This window comes from Lycorma delicatula, chromosome 5 (genome assembly GCF_047948215.1).
Source record: "Lycorma delicatula isolate Av1 chromosome 5, ASM4794821v1, whole genome shotgun sequence".
In the NCBI taxonomy this organism is placed as follows: domain Eukaryota; kingdom Metazoa; phylum Arthropoda; class Insecta; order Hemiptera; family Fulgoridae; genus Lycorma; species Lycorma delicatula.
Window position 1 is genome coordinate 82,332,082 of NC_134459.1, and position 23,052 is coordinate 82,355,133.

The 23,052-nt window shown below is 29.4% G+C and overlaps 2 protein-coding genes across 5 annotated transcripts in view; one reads left to right on the forward strand and one right to left on the reverse strand.

Moving 5' to 3' along the window:
• Positions 1–3,993, reverse strand: part of LOC142325135 (glutathione hydrolase 7-like) — a 54,590-nt gene extending 50,597 nt beyond the window's left edge. For 2 of the 4 annotated variants that reach the window (XM_075366506.1, XM_075366503.1), the window contains exon 1: positions 3,856–3,993. In XM_075366506.1, coding sequence (XP_075222621.1) covers positions 3,856–3,901 — 46 coding nt within the window. In that variant the 5' untranslated portion in view covers positions 3,902–3,993. Of the gene's footprint in view, positions 1–2,213; positions 2,912–3,772 lie in introns of those variants that run through there. The other 2 variants (XM_075366507.1, XM_075366504.1) reach the window with 2 other exon arrangements.
• Positions 3,994–4,430: 437 nt separating this feature from the next.
• The window catches only part of flfl (serine/threonine-protein phosphatase 4 regulatory subunit 3 flfl), a 55,795-nt gene continuing 37,173 nt past the window's right edge, over positions 4,431–23,052 (forward strand). Inside the window, exons 1-2 of the mRNA XM_075366509.1 lie at positions 4,431–4,856; positions 19,215–19,454. Coding sequence (XP_075222624.1) covers positions 19,313–19,454 — 142 coding nt within the window. The 5' untranslated portion in view covers positions 4,431–4,856; positions 19,215–19,312. The remainder of the gene's footprint in view (positions 4,857–19,214; positions 19,455–23,052) is intronic.

Consider the following 23,052-nt stretch of genomic DNA (forward strand, 5'->3'; position numbering starts at 1 on the left):
TAATTAATTTATCATTTGTCTGCTGTCATAATTATAATACTTATTAAGAATAGGCCTATATTTTTATAACATTTAAAAATATACAATAACATTTTTTTTTTATGACAAAATACTTAATAATTTATGAAATATAGACAGCAGAATTACAGATTTTAAAAGTAATCCATAATACCATACAGAAACATAAAATAATAAGTTGTATTTACAAGAAAGCAATTAACTTGTGGATGTGAAAACTAAACTGAATGTTTTTAGTTTGAATAACAGGCACTATACTAGCTGTCGTAGTCCAAGCTCCAATATTCATTGTGGCAGCTATACTTTCACACTAACTGGGGTTGAAGTAACAAGAAATCCTTTAATGATTATTGATTATATTAGGCGTCAAGAAGCTTGGTATCAGAAGCTGTAATTTTTAAACTGGTTTCAGTGAGTTGAGTGATGTATGCATAATTCCAAAAGCAGCCAAACATACCCTACAATGAGGGTAAATATATATTTATAAAATATATTTGATCCCCATCAGTGCTGATAATCCTTCCACTTATTATCTTTGGTACTTTCTGATTAAATGAAGGCCACCTGTTTTCAGAAGGAAGAATGATGTTTTTAGAAAAAAACAAAGATGTACACATAGTATACGCTTTTATTTATATCATATAAAATTCTTGAAATTTTACAAAGTACTTTTGTGCTTGAACAGAATCCCAAAACTTGACAATATCACCAAGGAGATCGCTGAATAAATTGGCACCAACTGTCGATCGCCACATCTATTCAGCCAGATACGAATCTAAATAGTGGTGAGCTGAGTCCCTATGTTTTTGCTCTGCCATTTTGCCGACCCCCAGATTCGTTCAATTTGCTGGGTGTTAGCCCCACTTTCAAAACCTAACCTACAGTCACAGCATGCTGTGTTAGGATGGCCTCTGTTTAATCAAAAGTACCTTATCTTCTCCAGTGGATTACAAAGCACTTATGATACAATACTAATATGATTAACCCATATTGGGCTGATTCAAATATTATGCTTAATACTGCTTTCTTAATCAGCAGTAGTATAAATGCAGATTAATTGGGCAAAACCAAGCCCAACTATCACTTAAAAACTAAGCATAACAAAATATGAACAAACTAGAATTATTTATTCTAATTAAATTATAATATTCCATAACATGCCTACAGTTGATTAAAAAAAAAATAAATCTGGGACAAATACACAAATCTTTACTATATCAATCTCACTGGCTCCACTACAGATTATAGTATTAAGTACAAACAGTACTAAAACACTACCCAAAAATATCTACAAGCACAGATTCATTCTTCAAATGTCTTAAAAGGTTGAATACTCAAATAATCTTTGTTCCATCAACTAAGATTCAATGTGGGTAGCAGAATACATTTATTAGACTACAGATAGAGAGTTACAACTGTTTTTCAAGAGAATATATACCACAGAGCAAATTATGGAGGTATAATTTGATTATGGGGTGAAATAAATATCACCACATAATCAAAGTTCAGCTCCGTGTTTTACAGTATAATGGAAAACATACTTTAATGTATTAAAGATGAGATTTTAAACTGTTCTTTCCAGATTAAAAGATTTATTTTATTTTACTTTTACTCCACAAATTACTTCATCAGGAATCTTCTAACAAACATTTAAAATTATGACAAAATTTACCTAAACAAGTCAATTTAAGGCAAAATTATAATCATTAATATTCATTATCAGGCACAAAATGGGTATTATTTAATTTTCAGTAGAAAAAGCTGTTGAAAAATATCTTCACCTACATAATTGTATGTTCAGTTATATAAACATTTGTTACAAAAAGTAACAGCTGTTGAGGTTAAAACTTAATATTTAAGAATTTTATAAAAATGCACAGTTGTACAGAGCAAAATGTACATTTTATTATATTAACGCATTTAAATTTTTTGTTTTGTAATATTCTTAAGTAAGAAACTGTTTGTGTAATTATGAAATTTACACTATTTTTACATAAATATAACCTCATCTCTTAAATCTCTGAGCAAGCAGTTTATGGTAATGTACTGTTGACAATATTTTCATTGATGAGTAAAAAAAAAATACCAATGAGCATTCCTAAGGTAATTATCAGATTTTTTAATAAATTACAATACAAAATGAATAAAAGTAATAATTTTGTTCCAACTAGATTAAACGGTAAACAATTACTCACTTCTGATTTTCATGAAATTTGTATATGTTATTTAGGACATAAGTTATTCGTTACAATTGAAATTATTCGTCGGAAACGCCTTTCACCCGAGTAACGTCCCTTGAAAGTTACACAGTAGTCAGTTCCCAAAAATGTCCTACTTCAACACTTTACAAGTGCAATATACATTATTTTCAGATTAAATGATTTGGTTTAAATTTGTTAATTACGTTAATGGGATAAGATTCATTAAGACTAAATTAAGCTAGTTTAAGCTTAAGTGTAAGTTAGGTTAAGAAGTAGAATAAACATTTTTAAGTCGTAAATAACTCTGTTTAATTAAAATTTAATTTAGTTTGGTTTACGTAAAAGGTTAGGTTGGGTAGCTAACAATTCCGTTTACTCTACTGTGTACGATATTGACATAAACTAAACAAACATAACCTAACGATCGCTAACCTCGTCTAATTAACCTTAAATATTAAAATGACCTATTGTTAAGCTGAATCTATAATTATATACGATATATTATTTAGTAATTTAATAAATTATTTAGTCCGAAAATGTTATATATTAAACTTGCACAGTGCTGAATGTGGAATTTTCGGCGACTGTGCTGTGTAACTTAACGAAAGGTGTAACGCGGGTGAAAGTCGTTTCCGATGAATAATTTCAAGTTTACGTATAACTTAGGTCTTGGATAAGATATAGTAAACATTTCATCAAAATCTGTTCCTAATTGTTTACAAATACCGATTAAATGTTTATTTAGTCAAAGATCCAGCATATAATAAGGCTGGATTTTTTTCTAGTTCTTAAGAGAAAAAATTAACTACTTTTATCCTCCTTCATTAGACACTTTCAACCGTGTTTGCACTTAAACTTTCTTCAACTGCACGAAGGATATGATCTTAACTTTAATCGTGAACTGTTCTAGCTAACGTCTAGAAGCAGTAAAATCTTACTGCCTCCTGATAAAGTTAAGGTTTATAAAAAAATGATCAACATAATTTAACAGCTGAAGGCCTCATATTACCATTATAGATAGCTCACAAAAATTACAATCTCTTCAGGACTTCAAAATATGTATCATAATAAGAACAATTATTGGTTTATGCTATATTCAGGAACCCTTTACATCAAAATTCTGTTAGATTAAGTGACAAGTAGTATAGATTCAGACTGATTTATGGTCAGACATAGTAGTAAATTTTTTCATATGCATCGCAGGTTATCAACGATCTTACATCAGTCACGTAAATTCATTCTTAAAAACCAGTATGTTCGTTACATAACAAATTGTGACAATCCAGAAATTAAATGTACATACTGCAACGAAATGTATGTACATTTCACTACACATAAAAAATGTGTATCCAAATATGCTGAAAATCCTATTTATATTGCGACTTCCTAACAATACGAGGTATATCTTGTGATTTTGAAAAGATAACACGCACGGAGTGGTACAAATTACGCATCTTTCTTACCACTTACTAGAGAAAAGTAAATGTTAAATAAAACTAACGGCAGAGATTTGTATAATTATTAACAGGAATATCAGTTTAATGAAAACAAACCGAATCTGAATTTAATTGCAGTCGGGTTAGTTTCATACAAAAAAAATATCAGTGAATTAACGCTCCGTCGAAATGGTTCTCACCATTGTTTGTAGTATTAATAGCAGTAGTTTCATTACGATCACCCATTATTGGTTACGTAATTGAATCTTCAACCAAAGTTAAAATAAAAAAATAAAAAAAATTGGCCACGAACTCAATATTGAAAACCTAAAACCGACATAACCTACAACTGCAATCTAGCAATCGAAAAGGTCAAGGAAGTTCAAAATGAAAAATAAATAAATTCGACGGCTGAAAAGTATAAAAAAAATTTCTAAAAATGTTATATATTTTTTGGTTTTAATTAGTAAAGTCGCCATAAGAAATTACTGAAAAAAAACAATAGAAGATTTGTTAACAATATTCTGTAATGTTAAATATGACAAAATTAAAAGATAAACAAAGTACTTTACGCAAAAATTAAATAATAATTCTTATTATTATAAGAAAAAAACCAGGCATTTTAAAAATAATATTTTTTTTTGAATAAAAATTTATTATTTATTTTTAGGATAAAAAATAGATATTTTTTAAATAATTTTTTTTAAATACCCGAGGTGAAAAGAAAGGAAGAAGTGTGACAAGGGTCCGTCAATCTATTAATGTAAACCCCTTTTCGTTCAATGGCGTTTGCCTTTCAGTATGGCCGATGTGTTAGTGGGCTAGTATCGGAGGTGATTAATCGATACGGTGAAGTTTGTTGTTTGTGATAGACGTTGTTTGTGATTTCATGGTTCGGTTTAGGAAATTTATTTTTTTGTCATCATTATCTACAATTTCGTTGTTTTGCAATGTTTAAAACGTTTAATTACAGTTCTTTGAAACTCATTTCGTTTAGCCTATTTGTGAGGCCTTCTTAAGACAAACAAAAAGTTAATAAGACATAATATAGTTTTTAACGTTAGTAAGTGTACTGTTTTCAGAGTAACATTTTGCAGATGTGACCTTAATAATGTGTTATTGGATAAATGTGTCGTGTATATTTTAATAATAAGCTATCAGCATTTCGTTATCTACAGTTTTGTTGCCAGGAATATTACAGGTAGTTTAAACTTTATAACCGTCTTACAGTTTATTAAATAGTTTGTATAATTTAATGTCTGTTAATATTAGTACTTTCAATTATCGTTATGATATTTGTTTTTTATGTGGTTCGTAATTAATATTTACTATTGCAGCTAATGAATGCGTCGTTTTAAATTTTGGTGTTTAATGTAGTCAGTATCTTCATCAAGATGCATATTTTATTTGTAGAAAACTGGAAGTGTAAACAATCATTTCGTTGTATAATTTCGTACATTTAACGATTACACAATTTATATTAACTTTTTATTTTTGCTGATTAGATTTAGGTTTCGGTTGTATAATTGGCTGTGCATTATGAACAGCAATATTGTACGAATGTATTATTAATTTTTAATTGCAAGTTTAAGATACTGTTGATGAGTATCTTGGCGATTTGTATTTAATGTTAAATAAAATTTATTTTTTAATTATATTGGTAATGTGTATTTTTATAGTTTTATGGGCCTTTTGATTAAAATTGTGTTTTCATTTTTAGAATTTACAGTCTAAAGTAAAATAACTACTGTGCTTGACTATTTTGCATGATTAACATTTTAAATAGTAATTAAATGTAACTAACTTAATGTAATATTAATTTATTAATGAGATTGAATAATTGTATTCAATCTTTGTCATTTACCATTAGTTCCATTATATTTGTAGTGGTGGCAAAGTAGCTTGAATATACTTTAATCCATTGAATAGTTGTCTTATATTCACAGAAGTGTATTGTTACAGATTACTTGTTTAAAATTTTTAGTGGAATGTAAACTTAATTATTTTTTTTTTTTTAGAATACTGGTTTGGATACTTTTTTGAGGTTACAAATATGCATTCAGCTATCAGATTCTAAACCGTATATAAAAAGTTGATTGTTATTGGATTTATAGCCAAAGTGTTTAAACGCTTTCCATGTACGGTGTGATACATGAATGTATGGATAATGGGTGTTCTTTGTACATTGTTCAATTAACTGATTTATTTGTGTATTATAAAAATTGTTCAACATTTTTATAAAAAAAAATTAAACCCTTTTAAGTCCTTGTACACATATATATAAAATTAGTTTTTGTGTTTTAAGATATCACTTGAACATTGTAGAGAATGACTAGTGTTATAAGGTGCTGTTGTAAATTTGCTCTTCTATTTGAACAGAACTACCATCTATTCAACTTGAATATTTGAATAAATTAATAACCAACCTTTAGTATTCTTTAGATAAATTTGTACAAGTAGAAAACAATTTTTTTTGTTCTAATTTATTTTTCAGTATTATTAAATATTTTTAAAGGTTAAAAAGAAAATTCTACTCATAGATTATTACTTGAATAAATTTTATTCCTAATATTTTATATATCATAATAATGGAGTCATGTTACTATTAGAATATTTTCAGTCTGTATGACTGGGATTTTGTATTCATAGATGGTTAACCAGACCTGTTAAGTAATTTTCTTTAAAATTTCCCAGTCACTGGTGTCTTTATTTAAGGTCATCTGTGTTAATTTTAGCATATTTGCAGTGTTCTGTTGAATTGTGAGTGTGAAGAGAAAGAAAATAGTATGTCATTTATTAATTTTATATAAACAATGCTTAACTTGACCTTGAGCTTTGGGTAAACTAATGTATGTGTCTTAATTTTGTTTAAATGAAATTTTAGTTTTTTAACATATGAAGCATTTGTTACATAATTTAGTGTTTCCGAGTACCTGGATCTTGTTTACAGGCATATATTTTATTTGTTGCACTGTTTCATTTTTGAATGAACCAGTGACCAACAACTTATGAGAATTTTTTATTGAGCTGCTTTTATTTATACCATATATGTTTAATTAAGTTTAAAAATTTTTGTTCCTGGTTGTAAGTAGACATTTGTTTACTTAGTAGTACCACTGACTTGTTACAATGATGTGAGCTTGAAAAACACATCAGTAATGAAAGTACTTCTTACTTGATCATGGTTTTTAACCTACTGTAGATGAAAATTGGGATAAATAATGAAGTTTTAATAGTTATTATTTCTTTAATCAGTAGTGCAGTAAAATTTAATTTTATTAGGTAAAGTCATGAAAGATTCATAATTCAGTATTTTGAATCAGCTGTACATTACAGTCTTATCTACAGTGGTGGAATTTTATACTTGAGATGCTATCATTGTGACAGTTATTATTAATTTTGTTTTATTATTCTCCATGAAATGACTATTTAAATTTGGAGCTATGACAAATAAAATTTGTGGAGGAATTATATATTTAAAAAAGAACTTCGTAATATCTTACTGCAAGATAATTGAAGTACCCAAAATCTCAGTTTAACTCATTTTGTGTTAGGAACTAATCCATTCAGCAGTGAATTTACATGCAAAGAATATCATGACTAATTTATTTGTTCCTCCATGTATTTTGTTAAATTGTTTTCAGCTCCACTAGATATAATTAGTTGCTATCTTAAAGCTGAAAAATACAAATTAAAGCTGGTTATGTTATGTATTTTGGAGTGAATGAATATTTTGTCAAAAACACTCAATGTGCCCACTCAGTTACCTTTTCTTTCTTTTTCCTGTTTAGCCTCCGGTAACAACCGTTTAGATAATTCTTCAGAGGATGATATGTATGAGTGTAAATGAAGTGTAGTCTTGTAAATTCTCAGTTCGACCATTCCTGAGATATGTGGTTAATTGAAACCCAACCACCAAAGAACACCGGTATCCACGATCTAGTATTCAAATCCGTGTAAAAATAACCGGCTTTACTAGGACTTGAACGCTGGAACTCTCGACTTCCAAATCAGCTGATTTGGGAAGACGCGTTCACCACTAGACCAACCCGGTGGTTTACCACTCAGTTACCTTAGGGCAGCATTTCTCAACCTCTGGGTTCCAATGCTATGGGGTTCATGGTAATATGAAAGTGGCTCACGAAATTAGCCGACAACATTACATGTAAATAATAATGAGAAAAAAAATCATTTATTTTAAACATTTTAGTTACATTTAAAAGTTCCTCCATGTATGGATCTATGCTAGAAACACACAAAAGCAAATTGTTTTCAACTGATAAAAGATGAATAAACAGTTAATTAAAGCATGATAATAATTACAAAAATATTTCGGTATACCCCCTAAATTTTACATCCTTAACAATTTGTTTTACATATTCCAAATGTTGCTTGCCTGCACAATTTCTCCCCCTCTACCTGACCCTCTAATATTAAAGCGACTATTACAGGATGCCTTAATGTGTGGCCTATAAGTCTGTCTCTTATTTTAACTGTATTTTTTCAAATGCTTCTTTTTTCATTGATTTGTCACAACACTTCTTCATTTGTCATTTTATCCACCCATCTGATTTTTAACATTCTCCTATAGCACCACATTTCAAAAGCTTCTAATCTTTTCGTCTCAGGTACTCTGATCGTCCAAGTTTCACTTCCATATAAAGCTACACGCCAAACATATACTTTCAAAATTGTTTTCCTGATGTTTAAATTAATTTTTGATGTAAACAAATTATATTTCTGACCGGAAACTCATTTCACCTGTACTATTCTGCATTTTACATTGTTCCTGCTTTGTCCATCTTTAGTAATTCTACATCCCAAATAACAAAATTCTTCTACCTCCATAATCTTTTCTCTTCCTATTATTACATTCAGTGGTTCATCTTCGTTATTTCTACTACATTTCATTACTTTTGTTTTGTTCTTGTTTATTTTCATGTGGTAGTTCTTGCGTAGGACTTCATCCATTTCATTCATTGTTTCTTCTAAATCTTTTTTACTTTCAAGTAGAATTACTGTATCATCAGCAGATCTTAGCATCTTTATCTTTTCACCTTGTACTGTTACTCCGGATCTAAATTGTTCTTAACATCATTAATTGCAAGTTCTATGTAAGGATTAAAAAGTAATGGAGATAGAGAACATCCTCGTCGGACTCAGTTTCTTTCTTATGTTCTTCAATTATTACTGTTGCTGTTTGGCTCCTGTAAATGTTAGCAATTATTCTTCTATCTTTGTACTTGGACCCTAATTTTTGTAAAATGGTGAACATTTTATTCCAGTCTACATTATCAAATGCCTTTTCTTGGTCTGCAAAAGCCAAGTATGTTGGTTTATTTTTCTTTAATCTTCCTTCTACTATTAATCAAAGCGCTAAAATTGCTTCCCTTGTCCCTGTACTTTTCCTGAAACCAAATTGGTCTTCTCCTAACACTTCTTCCACTATCCTCTCAATTCTTCTGTACAGAAGAATTCTAGTTAAACTTTTTGATGAGTGACTAGTTATAATTCTTCTGTATTCTTCATATTTATCTGCTCCTGCTTTCTTTGGTATCATGATTATAACACTCTTTTTGAAGTCTGATGGAACTTCTCCTTTTTCATAAATATTACATACCAGTTAGTATAATCTATCACATTCTACCTCATCATCATGGGCACTTGTAGGCATATAGATGTTAACAATCGTCGGTTTAGGTTTCGATTTTATCCTTATTACAATGATCCTGTCGCCATGCATTTTGAAATATTCTACTCTTTTCCCTATCTTCTTGTTCATTACGAAACCTACTCCTGCCTGCCCATTATTTAAAATTGAGTTAATTATTCTATAATCACATGACCAAAAGTTGTTTTCCTCTTCCCACCGAACCTCATTAATTCCTACTACATCTACATTTATCTTATCCATTTCCCTCTTTAAATTTTCTTACCTACCAACCTTTTTTAGACTTCTAACATTCCTTGCTCTGACTTGCAGAATGTTATTTTTTAATTTTCTGGTAAAATTAAAAAATAACATTTTTTAATTTTTCCCCTTCTTTAGTAGTCCTCACCTGGAGATGGAGATCTGAACGGGGGCTAGTTTTCCTCTGGAATATTTTACCAAGGAAAACGCCTCCATCTTTCTTACATTTTCTTGGAAAAAAGCAGCTGCAGTTTTCCATTTTCAGCTGTGCAGTACTCAGAAGATTGATTGATGTTGATAGAGCCATTTAAGTCCTGGCGTATGCCCTTAAAAGCTACTGAAAGAGCTACTGCTCTCTTTCAGGAAGCATTCCTTAATCTGGCTGTCAACAGATACCTCTCTGATGTGGTTGCACCTTTTGTCCAACTACTCTGAGCACTCAAGCCCCTTCATCATCGTCAAGGTCTCATGATTCATAGAGGGAGAAAAAAATGATTAATAATAATTACAATGTGATAAAAAATTCAAATACATTTAAAAGTTGTTCAATTCACTTTTACTTTATTTTACTCCTGCTGATTTGAGTTATAAATAAGTCTTGCACCTTTTTTTAACAAACTTAACTAACATATTACTCCTGCCACTTTTTTATTGAGTAGATCTGATAAGTCCTCATTCATCTTTGGTATAATGTTGTCTCCTCTTCCAGTAGTTCAAAGAAAAAGCTCTGAAGGCGTGAGAATCTAAAATATTTTCCAGTTTAACCCATGTTTGATTATCCCTCAATGATTTCTTGAATGAAGTACTAGGACCCTGCAGTTGGAAAAAGTGTATTCGATATTCCTCTTCATTTTCATGTATTTTGACTTCTATGACATGGCCTCACCAACACTTGCCATTGTATACCCAGCAGACATAATTTTTACATTTCGGCATTGGTAAACCTATAAAGCAATCAGAGACACTAATGTTCTTGTATATAATTATTAACGTAAATGTTTCTGATTCAGAGGTCGCCCAGACTTTCAGAATACATTTCTTACTTGTTGGAACATGACTGTGAAAGGTTCTTGTTTCTGGGACTATTGTGATTACCTGATAACGAGAACCGAGAGGTATTCTTCAGTCTCTAACATCTTTATTAGAGCAGAAAGTAAATGTTGTATATTTAATATTGTCTTTGCAATAATTGTACATTTCAGAAGGTGTAAAATTTGATTGTTGACTGTCGTTTGAAGGCTTCCTTTAGTTAGTCATTTTTACAGTTCTACTAATACCATCAAATGGTCCTTCTCTATGGTATGAGGCAAAAAAAAGCCATTCAGCTGCAATTTCAAAACATTCTTGATGGTAGTACAAATTTATGAATTTTTTTGTTGTTTTTATACTGGGCTGAGGAGCCATCAGAAAACTAAAAAAAATGTAACTTGTGATAACAGTGTTTTTACTTTATATATAACTTGCTTTTGGAAGCAGAATGATGTAGTGTTGTGCTTCAAGTACTCACTAATCTCACAGTAGTTTTGACTTTTTAATTTTCCTTCTTTTTTAAAATATATGAGAAATGGATGTACTGCGGCACAAGTTTTTTACCAGTGATATGACGACTTCATCCTGCATCACAAAAGGAAAATTTTGAGAGATTCTTCCATTACAATACATTCCACCTCTAAGTTTTCCTTTTTAATGTTAAATTAGCTTGTTTCTTTGCAACAAAATGATGCCGTTTTAGATTATTTAAATTTTCCGTAAGTTTATCTAAATACTCTTGAAATGGAAGAATTTGAGTAGTTAGTTTACAACAGTCAACAGAAACCCACTGTTTGAAGATAATTTCCAATCAAACTTATCCCAGCTCTCTTGCAGTATTCTGAATACTTCATTAGTATCTGGACATTTTTCACACTGAAAGCATGCATGTTTCATTTTCTATATCACATACCATGGTGGAAAAGAAAATTTTATAATGAAATTTCATTTTCAGTGCAGATTACATGAGTTTTACATTTTGGTGGGTGACACATACATAAGCAGAGTGAGTACCAGACCCACCAGACAGAACATAAAAGTCTTTATTTAGCAAATTTTGAAAAAACAGTTTTTAAAAATTATGGTTTTCTTTAAAGACTGTGTACAATTTTTTTAAGTTACATGAGCTAAGCCCTTTTTTAATATTAATTTTCTTCCAGTCAGCTTGTTTACAGAACACAATCCTTCTTGTCTGTTATCGTTTCGTTATGCTCATCATTCTTGTAAAAGTTTCGACACATTTAGTAACATTTTGATCAATTACGTGACTTAGTTTCTTTTTGCAGATTTATGGCAAAATTCAATTTGTTTTTACTAATTGTTAGAAATAGAAATTCCTATAATTAATAAAATTAAAATTGAAAGGTATCACATAAAAGAGAAGTTCACTGCTAATGAAATTACCTTATAAACAAGTGTACATTACCTAACCACAGTATTAACACTATTAATACAACATATCACGTTGAAATGAAAAACAGTAACTGAGCCTTCTACAATGTTTACATTCAGGATTATTCAAACATTCATGTCCATGCATGTCTATTCACTTTTGTGTTTAACTGTGTGTGTATGAGTTGTCATACTTTAAGCAACAAACTATCTAGAATATAAGCTATTTCATTGTAGACATATCAGATTTTGTATAGTACATTATTATGTGGAAAGATACATGCTGTGAATTTTTTGGATACTGTTCATGGTTAAAAGTAACTGTGGATGGCTTCATTACTTGTCAACCCCTTTGAGCAAAAAAAATAAATTTTATATGACTTTAAAGAATATAAAAAGTTCTTACTACTGAAAACATTTCAGATTTTTTTCCACCTGTAACATATGTGGTTTCTGAGCCCAAAAATGAGACATTATCAAAATCTTATGATTTGGCGGCCATTTTTTTGAAGGTTACTCTGTAACAGTCCAATTTTTTTTAATAAGTACTACAAGAATTAAAAGGTAAAAAAACAGGCCTGTTACCCTAAGCCCTTCATTATTTATTTTGGGCCCAAAATTTGAAAAAAAGAAAAGAAAATTTGTAAACGTAACTTCAGTAAACATTACAGCATTGGTTATGTATATGTAACAAAATGAATTTTGAGTACATTTAGATGAAATTCCATGTTTGCTCTTTCCAAAAAGCCCTTTTTGACCCTCTGTAAAATGTAAAATAAGAATGCTACGGTTCATGGAAAAAGTGATAAATTGTTTGATAAATGGATAAAAATGATAATTGTTTTTACTTGTTGACAAGCTAGAAAAATAGTATATTACTCAAGAAAAAACTTTTCAAAAATATAAAGAAAATATTTTTTGGCCACTACAAGGTGGGTAGTTATACATCAATATCAGAAATATTGATGCACTGTTCATTTGTTGAATTAAAATGGAATACCTCTTTTCATAGAGGTAAGACATGGCGAAAGGGATTAATATTTTCAATGCTTCTGTGACTAAATTTCCATATTCACTTTGGCAAGCAAGCCAAAATATATCAAAATCTTCAGATGTAAATTGTACTTGTAACGTTTTATCAGCAGACATTTCAATGAGCTGGTTGTGAATCTCATTTGGTAACTTAGCAGCTACAACAATGTTTTTACTAAACGGATTCAGTATCCATCTCTTCGAGAAATCATTTTTATCTTGTGGGAAATACTTTCGGAAAAATTCTAATGAATTTTTAGCTGACACAATTGCATCTTCATGCTATCCAAACTGTGGTGAATAGCCCTTGGCCCTTTATCCCCTGGTATAAGACGATCCTCTAATTTTTTTCAGAAATCCACTGTTTTTTTTCTGCTATCGCCTTTACACCATTACCACATGCAATACATTTTGTGCATCTATGTTACAGTTTTTAGGCTTCATAAAAAACATCAAAAAGACATTATCCTGTTGCATGATCAGGTGTTGATATGCAAAACAACATACTTTCTTTGATGGATCTGGCCTGTCACATTCCTGTATCTCACAAAACACAAGAACTAAGAAATGTTTGCCATATCTGTTGATTCATCAAATTGAATACTGAAAAATTCATTTGAACTCGCTTGTTGAATTATCTGATCGTGAACATTGGCAGCCATGTCATCAGTTCGCTTTTATGATCTGGTTGTTTTGTTCCTATTGTCAGACTAATTTTTATGGCTTTATGCTTTCATCAGAGTGGACTTGAAAGCGAACAACCTACGGTGGTTTTCCATTCAATGAGGTAAAAATCATAATTTAAATAACTGTCGTCATACAATCTTCTTTTTTTACCAATCGGTTCACTGGTTATAGATGACTCACTTAGTTTTTTCCCCAAATTTATCCATTTTGCATAAGAATCTAATCAAAAAAAAAAAAAAAATAGTTAACCTTTGACTGCACAGTAAAAAACTGAAATCCCAATTATTATTTTCATTGAAATTTTGCTTTTAAAAACCAAATAAAAGCACCAGACTCACGCTTTGCATTCGAAACTAAACTGATTTTCTGCATTCCCTTACACCTCTTTTATACTTCTGAGAGCATGACATGTCAAACATGACGCTCTCGCAGCGAATATTATGCAAGCAGATGAAATTACAAGGAGCATGTACACATCAAGTTGGAACCTGTAAATTGCTCATGTTTGTAACTTCATATGTACATGTCATACCTTTCTCTATTAATGCAGCTAAATAGTTTTAACTAGGTTTCAGTAGGTTGGGATTGGGAAGGTTGAGAATCACTGTCTCAGGTTTTTCTAATCTTTATCAAATGGATTGATTAACCATTCTACAACTGTTCCACTTTCTACAAAGTAAATATAGTTTTTATGTTTTCAAAATGACTGCCACATTAGTGTTTCAGTAATTATTTCTATCCATTATCATAGCTAAATTGTATTTTATTACGTAAAATAATAAGCATTTTATTCTGAGAAAGTACACATCAATTCAAATTAATTTCAAAGAGCCAAGTCATGGTAGAAATTTTGTAGCAAGTTGACACTAAAATTTGAGGAAAGCAGGAATTAATTTTGGTCAGCTGAAGCTATTTCTCAATTGTTATAAGATTTTTGTAAAAATAGTGATACAAGGCATTTCGCAAGAAATTTGTTTGTGTTTAACCTTTATTTTATTAAATCAATTTTGTACATATATAAAATAATTCTTTCGTCCTTAATAGAAAGTATTCTTTAAATATAGGCTTGGAAGTAAAAAAAACACATTTTAATAACAGCAATAAGAGTAACTCTTTACTATTGTACTCATTCTTCTTACTACTGAAATATGTTTCTCTTTAGATGCAGCAAATTACATGAATCGAAAGTTGCAACCATTATGTAAATGTTTTGTGATGTGGTTTCATGTTCTTAGGTAACCGTCATTTCCTGGTGGAGTGTGTGTTCTTCAGTTAAAAATGAGTTTGTGTAATATTTGTGAGAATACAATAACAAGTTTTATGGAATTATCTGGCTATGATAGTAAGTGTTAATTTTTTTTTTATGACCATGGAGAGTTTTACATTAAAATTAAATTATCCGGGGTATGATCCACTTATGATAGTTATTCCACTTATATGACTTATTTTGATAGTAAGAAGATTGAGATATAGTAGAGCATTACAGCAGTAAGTGTTTATGTATTCATTATTTTGATTTACTTATTTAAAAGTCAATTTATTTTCTTTATCATAGCAGAGAAATGAAGATTGGCCCAAAAGTTCATTTGGTTTTCCTTGATTTGGTATTAAAGCATCAGTCTGCAGTATCAATGGTTGCCATATTAAATTTTTGAAAACTTTAAAACATGATATTTATATATTTTGTGTTGAAATAGTTGATTAAATATTTATACAAATTTAATACACTTCAGTTCATCATTGAAATATAGATTTTGTTTAAAAATTAAGTTGTAGAGGAAACAAAGCGTTTGTTATTAATTTACTTTAGATTTTTTATTTACACATGCTGTGAATTGTTTCCATATATATATATATATATAAAAACGCTGAAAAAATGTGTCTTGCTGCCTTGCAATTTTTTTATGGTAATATTTACCTTAAATTTGTTGTTCCTGTGATAAACTGCTATTTTTTTTTTTTTTTTGTTTATACATAATGTACATTTTTTATGTATAATGCAATTTTATTCTATTTTTACTTCTGATTGTGGTGGTGGGAGTGGGATGTATGCATTTCTGTATGTTTGTCTTGTTTTGTTTCCTTGTATCATAATGAATGGGTAGATTTAAATTTGCATTTTGTTGAATGTTAATGAATTATGATTTATTATTTTATAATATTATATAGTAATTTCTGGCCTGGATAATGCTGCAGTAAAGTAATTTATCAACTTCTGAATTTCTCTTTCACGTTAATATTTTGTTTACTTTTTCTGTACTTTATAAGTAGTGGTAAAGTAGCGGAAAAAGTATTGGAATTTTTGATTATTTATGTACAGTCTAGTACTTTTTATAAAAAAAATAATAATTATATTACTTGCCAGCGTAATAATTTTTAAACATTATAATTTTTTTTTATTCAAGTTATACTGATATTAGAATTATTTCATGACAAACAGAGTTATTAATATTTATACATTATGTTGTGGCTATGGAATTTTGTAGTTCCCCCCAATATTGTACAATGTAGATGTGATTTGTGTCATCAACATTCTGTTTGGAAAATTTCATAACTAGCTTGTGTAGATTTTTAATTATCAAGACTAGAATATAAGCTCGTATAAAAATGATTACCTTTAAATTGTCACTGATATTCTTCTTAAATGTATACTAGAAGTGTTAAACAATATTTTTATTAACACAGAAAATATTGTTATAAAGAGGTGTAAAAAATTCCTATCTTGTACACTTGAGACAATTTCACAGATTTATTTATTATCAATAATTATTTATTATAATCTTGATGACATATAACCATAAACAAAATTTGTCTTGTGTTCTGTATAAAGTGAGTTTAGAATAAACTGTCATGATTCACTGAATTTGTGGTTATAATTGTTTGATTTAGTGTATTTATAATGCAGTTTACATTAATGTGTAATTTTTTATAATTTTCATGTGTTCTGCAAAACATTTATTATGCAGTGCATGGCTATAAATGTAAGTAATTTGCCGTATTGAGTTGCTTCGTTATAGCTTTATAACAAAATTTTCTTATTTTTTTCGGAAAAAAGAAAATTATGGGCAAAAATGTTTATTGGATAGAAGTGATGCCCTTGAACAGGGGTCACCATCTTACTAGTGTTTTACTGTAGTTGAACTTTGCTTCACAGCATGTTTTGAACCTATCCGTATTAAGGTTGTTTTTAATATAATTATCCTCAGAAATACTGTGCAACTGACATTGTCCATTAGTATAATTTTCTTTCTGGGCACTTGCCATTATCCACTTTTAAAAAACTACTAATCAACTTGTACTTCTACTGAAGTTTTGCATACTTGTTTCCCTAGTGAATCCAGCTTTAGTGGTTTATGATGATGAGTTTAATTAAGAAGGATGTATGTTTTATTATATAACTTGAGTTAACATATTTTGTCTACCTCACCAAAGCAGTATATTAATTCTAAATATTATGCGTGTATTTGTTTCATCTTGTCACATATATTATGTTACTATATTACTGATATAATATCATGTCATGTATATGTTACATCAGTCATATTCTGGAATCCTGTAATTCAGTAAATCTACTTGCACGTATTGTTCAGTATATCTAACACATATCGATTAACTTCAGACATAAATGTGTGTTAGGTCTGTACACAGCAACTGCAGTACTGAATGATGGCAGTGTTTTTTTACTTGATTTCTAGCAATGTAAGAATCCCAGCCAACCCAGGTGCTCTGGGAAGTTTGTTTTCAACTTTTCATAGAGTGCTTTGTGAAATGTTAGTTGAAGACAGTTAAGCAGAATCATTGGTTTATACTTGTTGGAAATAAACTGGAATATGTTAACTTACGGTTTTGGTGTGGAGATTGTAATGAAAAGACAATGTTATTAAAAAGAGCCATGAAGACTGTTATTTGGAGCAAATGTAGTTTGAAGATAGAATTCATATATTGTCACTATGTCCACAAAATAACTGTTATATGAAGAATAGTCATTAGGACTCTTAGTAAAATTATTTATGTTATCCAAATTACTTCATTTTAATGTGTATTATCTTTTCACTACTCGTACAGAATTAAAAATTTTATTTACTATATTAAACTGGCATTTGGTGTTTTAGAGCTATGACATCCTTTTGGGCTGTACCTAAAAAAGCATATTATGACTATGTTGCTGTTAAAAAATATTGATGTTTTGTTTTAGATATATTTTGTAGTACCATACAATGATAAATAGATGTAATGCACAGTTTCTTGATAGAAAAGGTTAAATTAAGTAGTTGTCTTGACAGAGACATGGAATTTGCCATTCAAATCTTTGAAAGAATTAAAATGTATATATATATATATATATATATATATATACATTTATAAGGTTAATAGAATTTAGGGATAACTTACTGGTTTTATATCACCTGAATTTTGGTGGATGTGAAATTATGATATGGAAAATTGTATATTTGACTGAGTGAAGTAGCTTACAGCTATTTCATACTTCCATTTTCAAGAGTAATAAGCATCACCAAAAATGAATTTGGTGATTTGATGCATATAGGAGATCATGCTTTGATTTTGTCATGTATAAGATTGTAAGTGTTGTAGTTGTCTTTTTATATCAGATACAAGAGTAAAAGGTTATATACATATGACTAAATTAATTTTAATTGATGTTTAGTATTTATTGATATTCAGTTTTAATTTGTAGTATTTTTAGTTACCATTTCATTAGCAGAAAATTTCTATAGGTTCATAAAATATTAATGCACTTGTTCATACAATTTCTATGATAATTAATATACATAATACTGCACACCATCACTTATACAATAGCTATTTATTTTGACCTCATAATGCTTTTATGTAAGCTTTTAAATGCAAAATAATATTTTACCGAACAACATCACCTAATAAACCATAGTAGCCAAATAGTAAAAGTGTGTATTATACAACATACAGAAATTTGCTGGTCTGAAATGAAAAAAATTGCTATGAATTTGCAATAAATTAAATAATTCTAAATTCAATAGATGTCTGGCAAAAATTATTAATAATTAAAAGTTTTCAAAAAAATTCTTTAACTCTTTGACAAGAGTATTTTATTTTAATTGGCATTTATTCTTGGTCCTGGGAATTATTTTTAACTACTTTTATCAGAAGCAATCCCTCTTTGATTTGATTGTTCTCTTCCCTTTCCTTCATCCCTGTTTGGGTAGGTACTGTGAGAAATAGTGTTAATCTTTCCTGGCTCCACCTATGACAACCTGTTATCATCAAGTAGTCTAGTGAGTGGGATAGTCATTTCTGTAATGTAGGACTTGTGTTTCCTATATGAGGGTCACCTAAAAAGAAAAACTGAGGTTCCTGTATGTTTGCATAAAGTATTTAAAATGTTTTTATGTTTTAAGTAACAATACTTTGTTACATTTTCTGCAATTCAGTTGTGCTACTTTGGTAGTACTGAAGGAGTATTTTCTGTTAAAATTTATTTAATTTAAATTAAACATTTATTTTTTTTAGATGTGAAGTGAGTGGTGCTAGCAAAGTAAGAAGTACCAATAAAATCTGCAGACAGTGATAGGAGAAGCAGTATTATCAGTGTGTAGTAGTAATAAGAGATGACAGATACAAGAAGGCGTGTAAAGGTCTACGCTCTGAACATCGACCGACAGTGGGATGACAGAGGAACTGGCCATGTTTCATCAAACTATGTTGACAGGCTCAAGGGATTTTCATTGTTGGTGCGCGCTGAAGCTGATGGTAAATATTTTGTATTTGTCTAATTTCAGTAGGTAATGCAACCTGATTTACTTTACAACTTAGCACAGTATGCTTAAAGTGTATAAGATTTAGAAATAATTTTTCTTATATCTTTCCCCCTTAAGGTATTAAAAATCAATCAAAGATTTTTCTTTCATACTTTATATGTGTTTTATTGGATATGTATTTGTGACCATTTGAACCGATGAGATATAAGATTGCGTTGATTGTGTTCTATGCTTTAAAATAGGAACTTTAAAATAATTTTAATATGTTGTACTTTTAAAAAATCTTATACAAGTGGGTCAGCTACTGTACAGCATAAAATGATTTTGGCTAAAGTTGTTAACTTTCATAATTATAATGCTAGTTTTCTATTAAAGGAAGTAAAAACTTTATTAAAAATGAGAGAATATCATCTTTTTGTTTGCTGAATCAGAAACATTTTGAGTTTATTTTTCCTTATAACAGTTTTTCTTGTCATTCAAATTCCATCTTTAAATAAATAAAAGGTCCTTTGTGAACTTTGTTTGATTAGTTGAGATGAAAACTATGTTTAAATTTTTTTTAAATTGAAATATGAAAGATAGAATAGAAAAAATTGTCTGTTTCTGTCAAATTTTTTTTAGTTAACATGCACCTTAAAACAAGATTTTTAAACCTTAATGCTGAATCTTTGGTTAGTCTTTGGAAAAAAAATAAATAATTGCTCACGAATTATTATATAAACATTTTGGGCATTATTATCTTCTTTTATGCTTAATGAATCATTGGTTAATTTTCATCATTATAGCAGACAACTCAATTATATCACTAGTAGGTTAGTATCGGTTTTAGACAATTTAGCAGAGATAGTGTATGATGATTTTGGAGAATTAGATGGAGAGTTCAAATCTCTGCCAGATTTGGCATTTTTAATGCAGTATAAAATTTCTTTTTTAATTTTTAAGCTCAGTCTTCAAGCTTATGTGGTGAATTATAGTAGAAATAAAAGAAACTTAGTCACATTGTACATATTGCATTGCCTGAAAATGCAAATGTACATATTGTATTGTCAGTGTGAGATAGTTGCTAGAAGAGGTCACCCTTTGCATTTTCATTTGGAACTAACCAAGATTAGTTGTGGGTTCTCTTATCATATTCTTCTTCATTGTGTTATATAGCATTGCGTTACCGTTTCACATTACTTATAAACTGGTGGTTTTTTTGTATTATTAACCAAATTGATAAAAAATGATTAACCGTTAAAATTTCTTAATTCATAAGATTTTATCTGAATTTTAATTAAATTTTTAGTGGGTACCCTTTATACTCTTACCTAAATTGCTTTACTATTTATTTGTATAAAGGTGATTCCAAATCATCTTGATGATCACAATCTCTTGGAAGATTATTCTATATTCAAAAATAAAAATAAAAGGTCTAATAAATGTAGATCAGGAAACAGTTATTGGCAAGTTTCGGCTTACAAAACATTTAGCCTTGCTTTCTACTCCTCTCAATTTAATAAACTGTATTAAACTTCTTCGGGTAGAAATCAAGGGGTAAGTTTAGAGCTTCCTTATGGTTTTTGATTTAAGAGATTGAATAAAACCGGTCCCTGACTTCTATTACACTTAAATTTAGTCGAAAAATGGAGTAACATGAAAAACTTTAGTCGAAAAATATATCTTATAGGTTTGGAATAAAATAACTTTGTTAATTTACCAATACACAAATAAAAATTTCTTGTTAACATTGTAGAAAATGTAATTGTAAAAAAATTGATGTAAATAATGTCTATTAAAATTAAATAAAAATTTGAGAAGTTTAATTTAAAACAAAACACACAAACTAGATCGAAAAACTGATAACGATTTTATACAGAAGCAATTATTATCAATGTTTGAACAATGTAATGTAAATGAAAACAAATAGAAGACTTACCAATAATAACAAAATAATAAAATGGACTTAAAAAAATTACTTAGTTATTGGTTTTTTCTTAAAAATTGTTAAAGATTGAAACATTCTTTAAAGCAGTTGCTCAATGCGGCCACCATTCTGTTTAATGCATAGTTCACTTTCCTAATAGTAGCTCCAGCTTCTGTTATACAATGTCTCGATTCTTATTTGCCAATATGAGCAGAATACACTAATGAAGTTATTAAGTAATAACTTCATCTAGCCTCAAAGGAAAGTGTCCGTTGACGTGAGATTGGGAGATGGAGGTGGCCATTTTAGTGATCCATTTTGACCAATTTATTGCTTACTAAATTTGTTATTTAAATGATTGATCACATCACAACAGTATTGAGCAGGTACGCAATCATTAAAAACTATATACTGCAAGTGTAATATCTTCCAAGAGTTACATCAGATTATTTGCAAAAAATGCAAGTACCACTCTCCAATGAGCCTTGGTGGTAAGAAAAAAGGGCCTATGAGATTATCACCAGGAAGTCCACACCACTTTAAACAAAAAAGTACGTAGGAAATGACTTATAGCAGTCTCATGGGTACATTCTTCTGCCCATTTCTTGTAAAACAGGATTCATCAGTAATTAGAATATTACTTAGAAAATTTAGGATGATCACATTTTCTAATTAACCATCAATAGAATTTCATCAAAGTTGATTGGTTCTAACTCTTATACAAATGTTGTATGGAATGTTATAATTGTTGCTCCCATAACATTCACCATACGCTTGACTGTGAAACATGAAAGTGATGTGATACCCTTCTGGTGCTTGAAGTGGGCTATACTTGTATTCATTCAATATTTCTTCTTCAGCATTGGCATTTCTAACAAAATGTTCACGACCAATGTCGAATCGTTGTGGCTTAAGCATACCTGATTCTCAAACTTGCTTCTCCAAACCCTCAAATGTTTTACAATCCAGTACTCTTTAATTTGGATGACTTTCCTAATATTCATGCGCAGCAGCCATTTCATTTTCATTTATTTTACCATAAATGAACAATATGTCTGTCAACTCTCCAAATGAAAACAAATTTGTGGTATCACCCATTATGAATGACTGACTGAACTATAACAACACAAACACCTCTCAAATAAATATTTGAATGTTAGACACTAAATTTAATTGATTAGCTGTTATTAACAACCTATGAAAAAATAATAATTTATAATATCTTTTAGAAGATTGTCTTTCAAATTTATTTTTATAATTTTTAGCTTTTGTATGTTAATTTTTCTGTTTAAATTTGTATCACTTTTCCGATGCAGTATTGTGTGTTTTTGTTTCAGATTAAAGTTGAACTTCTCAAATTTGTGTTTAATTTTAATAATGTTGTTTACATCAAGTTTTTCAGAATTAAATTTTCTACAAAGTTAACTAGAGAAATTCTTATTTGTTTATCAGTAAATTAACAAAGTTATTTTATTCCAAACAAAGTGTATTTCCCAACAAAACCTTTTTGTGATTTACCTTGTTTTTCTTAAAATATAAATGAGATAGAAGTCTGGGACCCCTTTTATTTAGTTTCTTTCTTCAATTCAATTTCTTTTAGATCAAATAAAACAAGGAAGCACTGCACCAAACTTACATCTTGATTTGTATACCAAGAATTTAAGTACAGTTTAATTTCACAGAG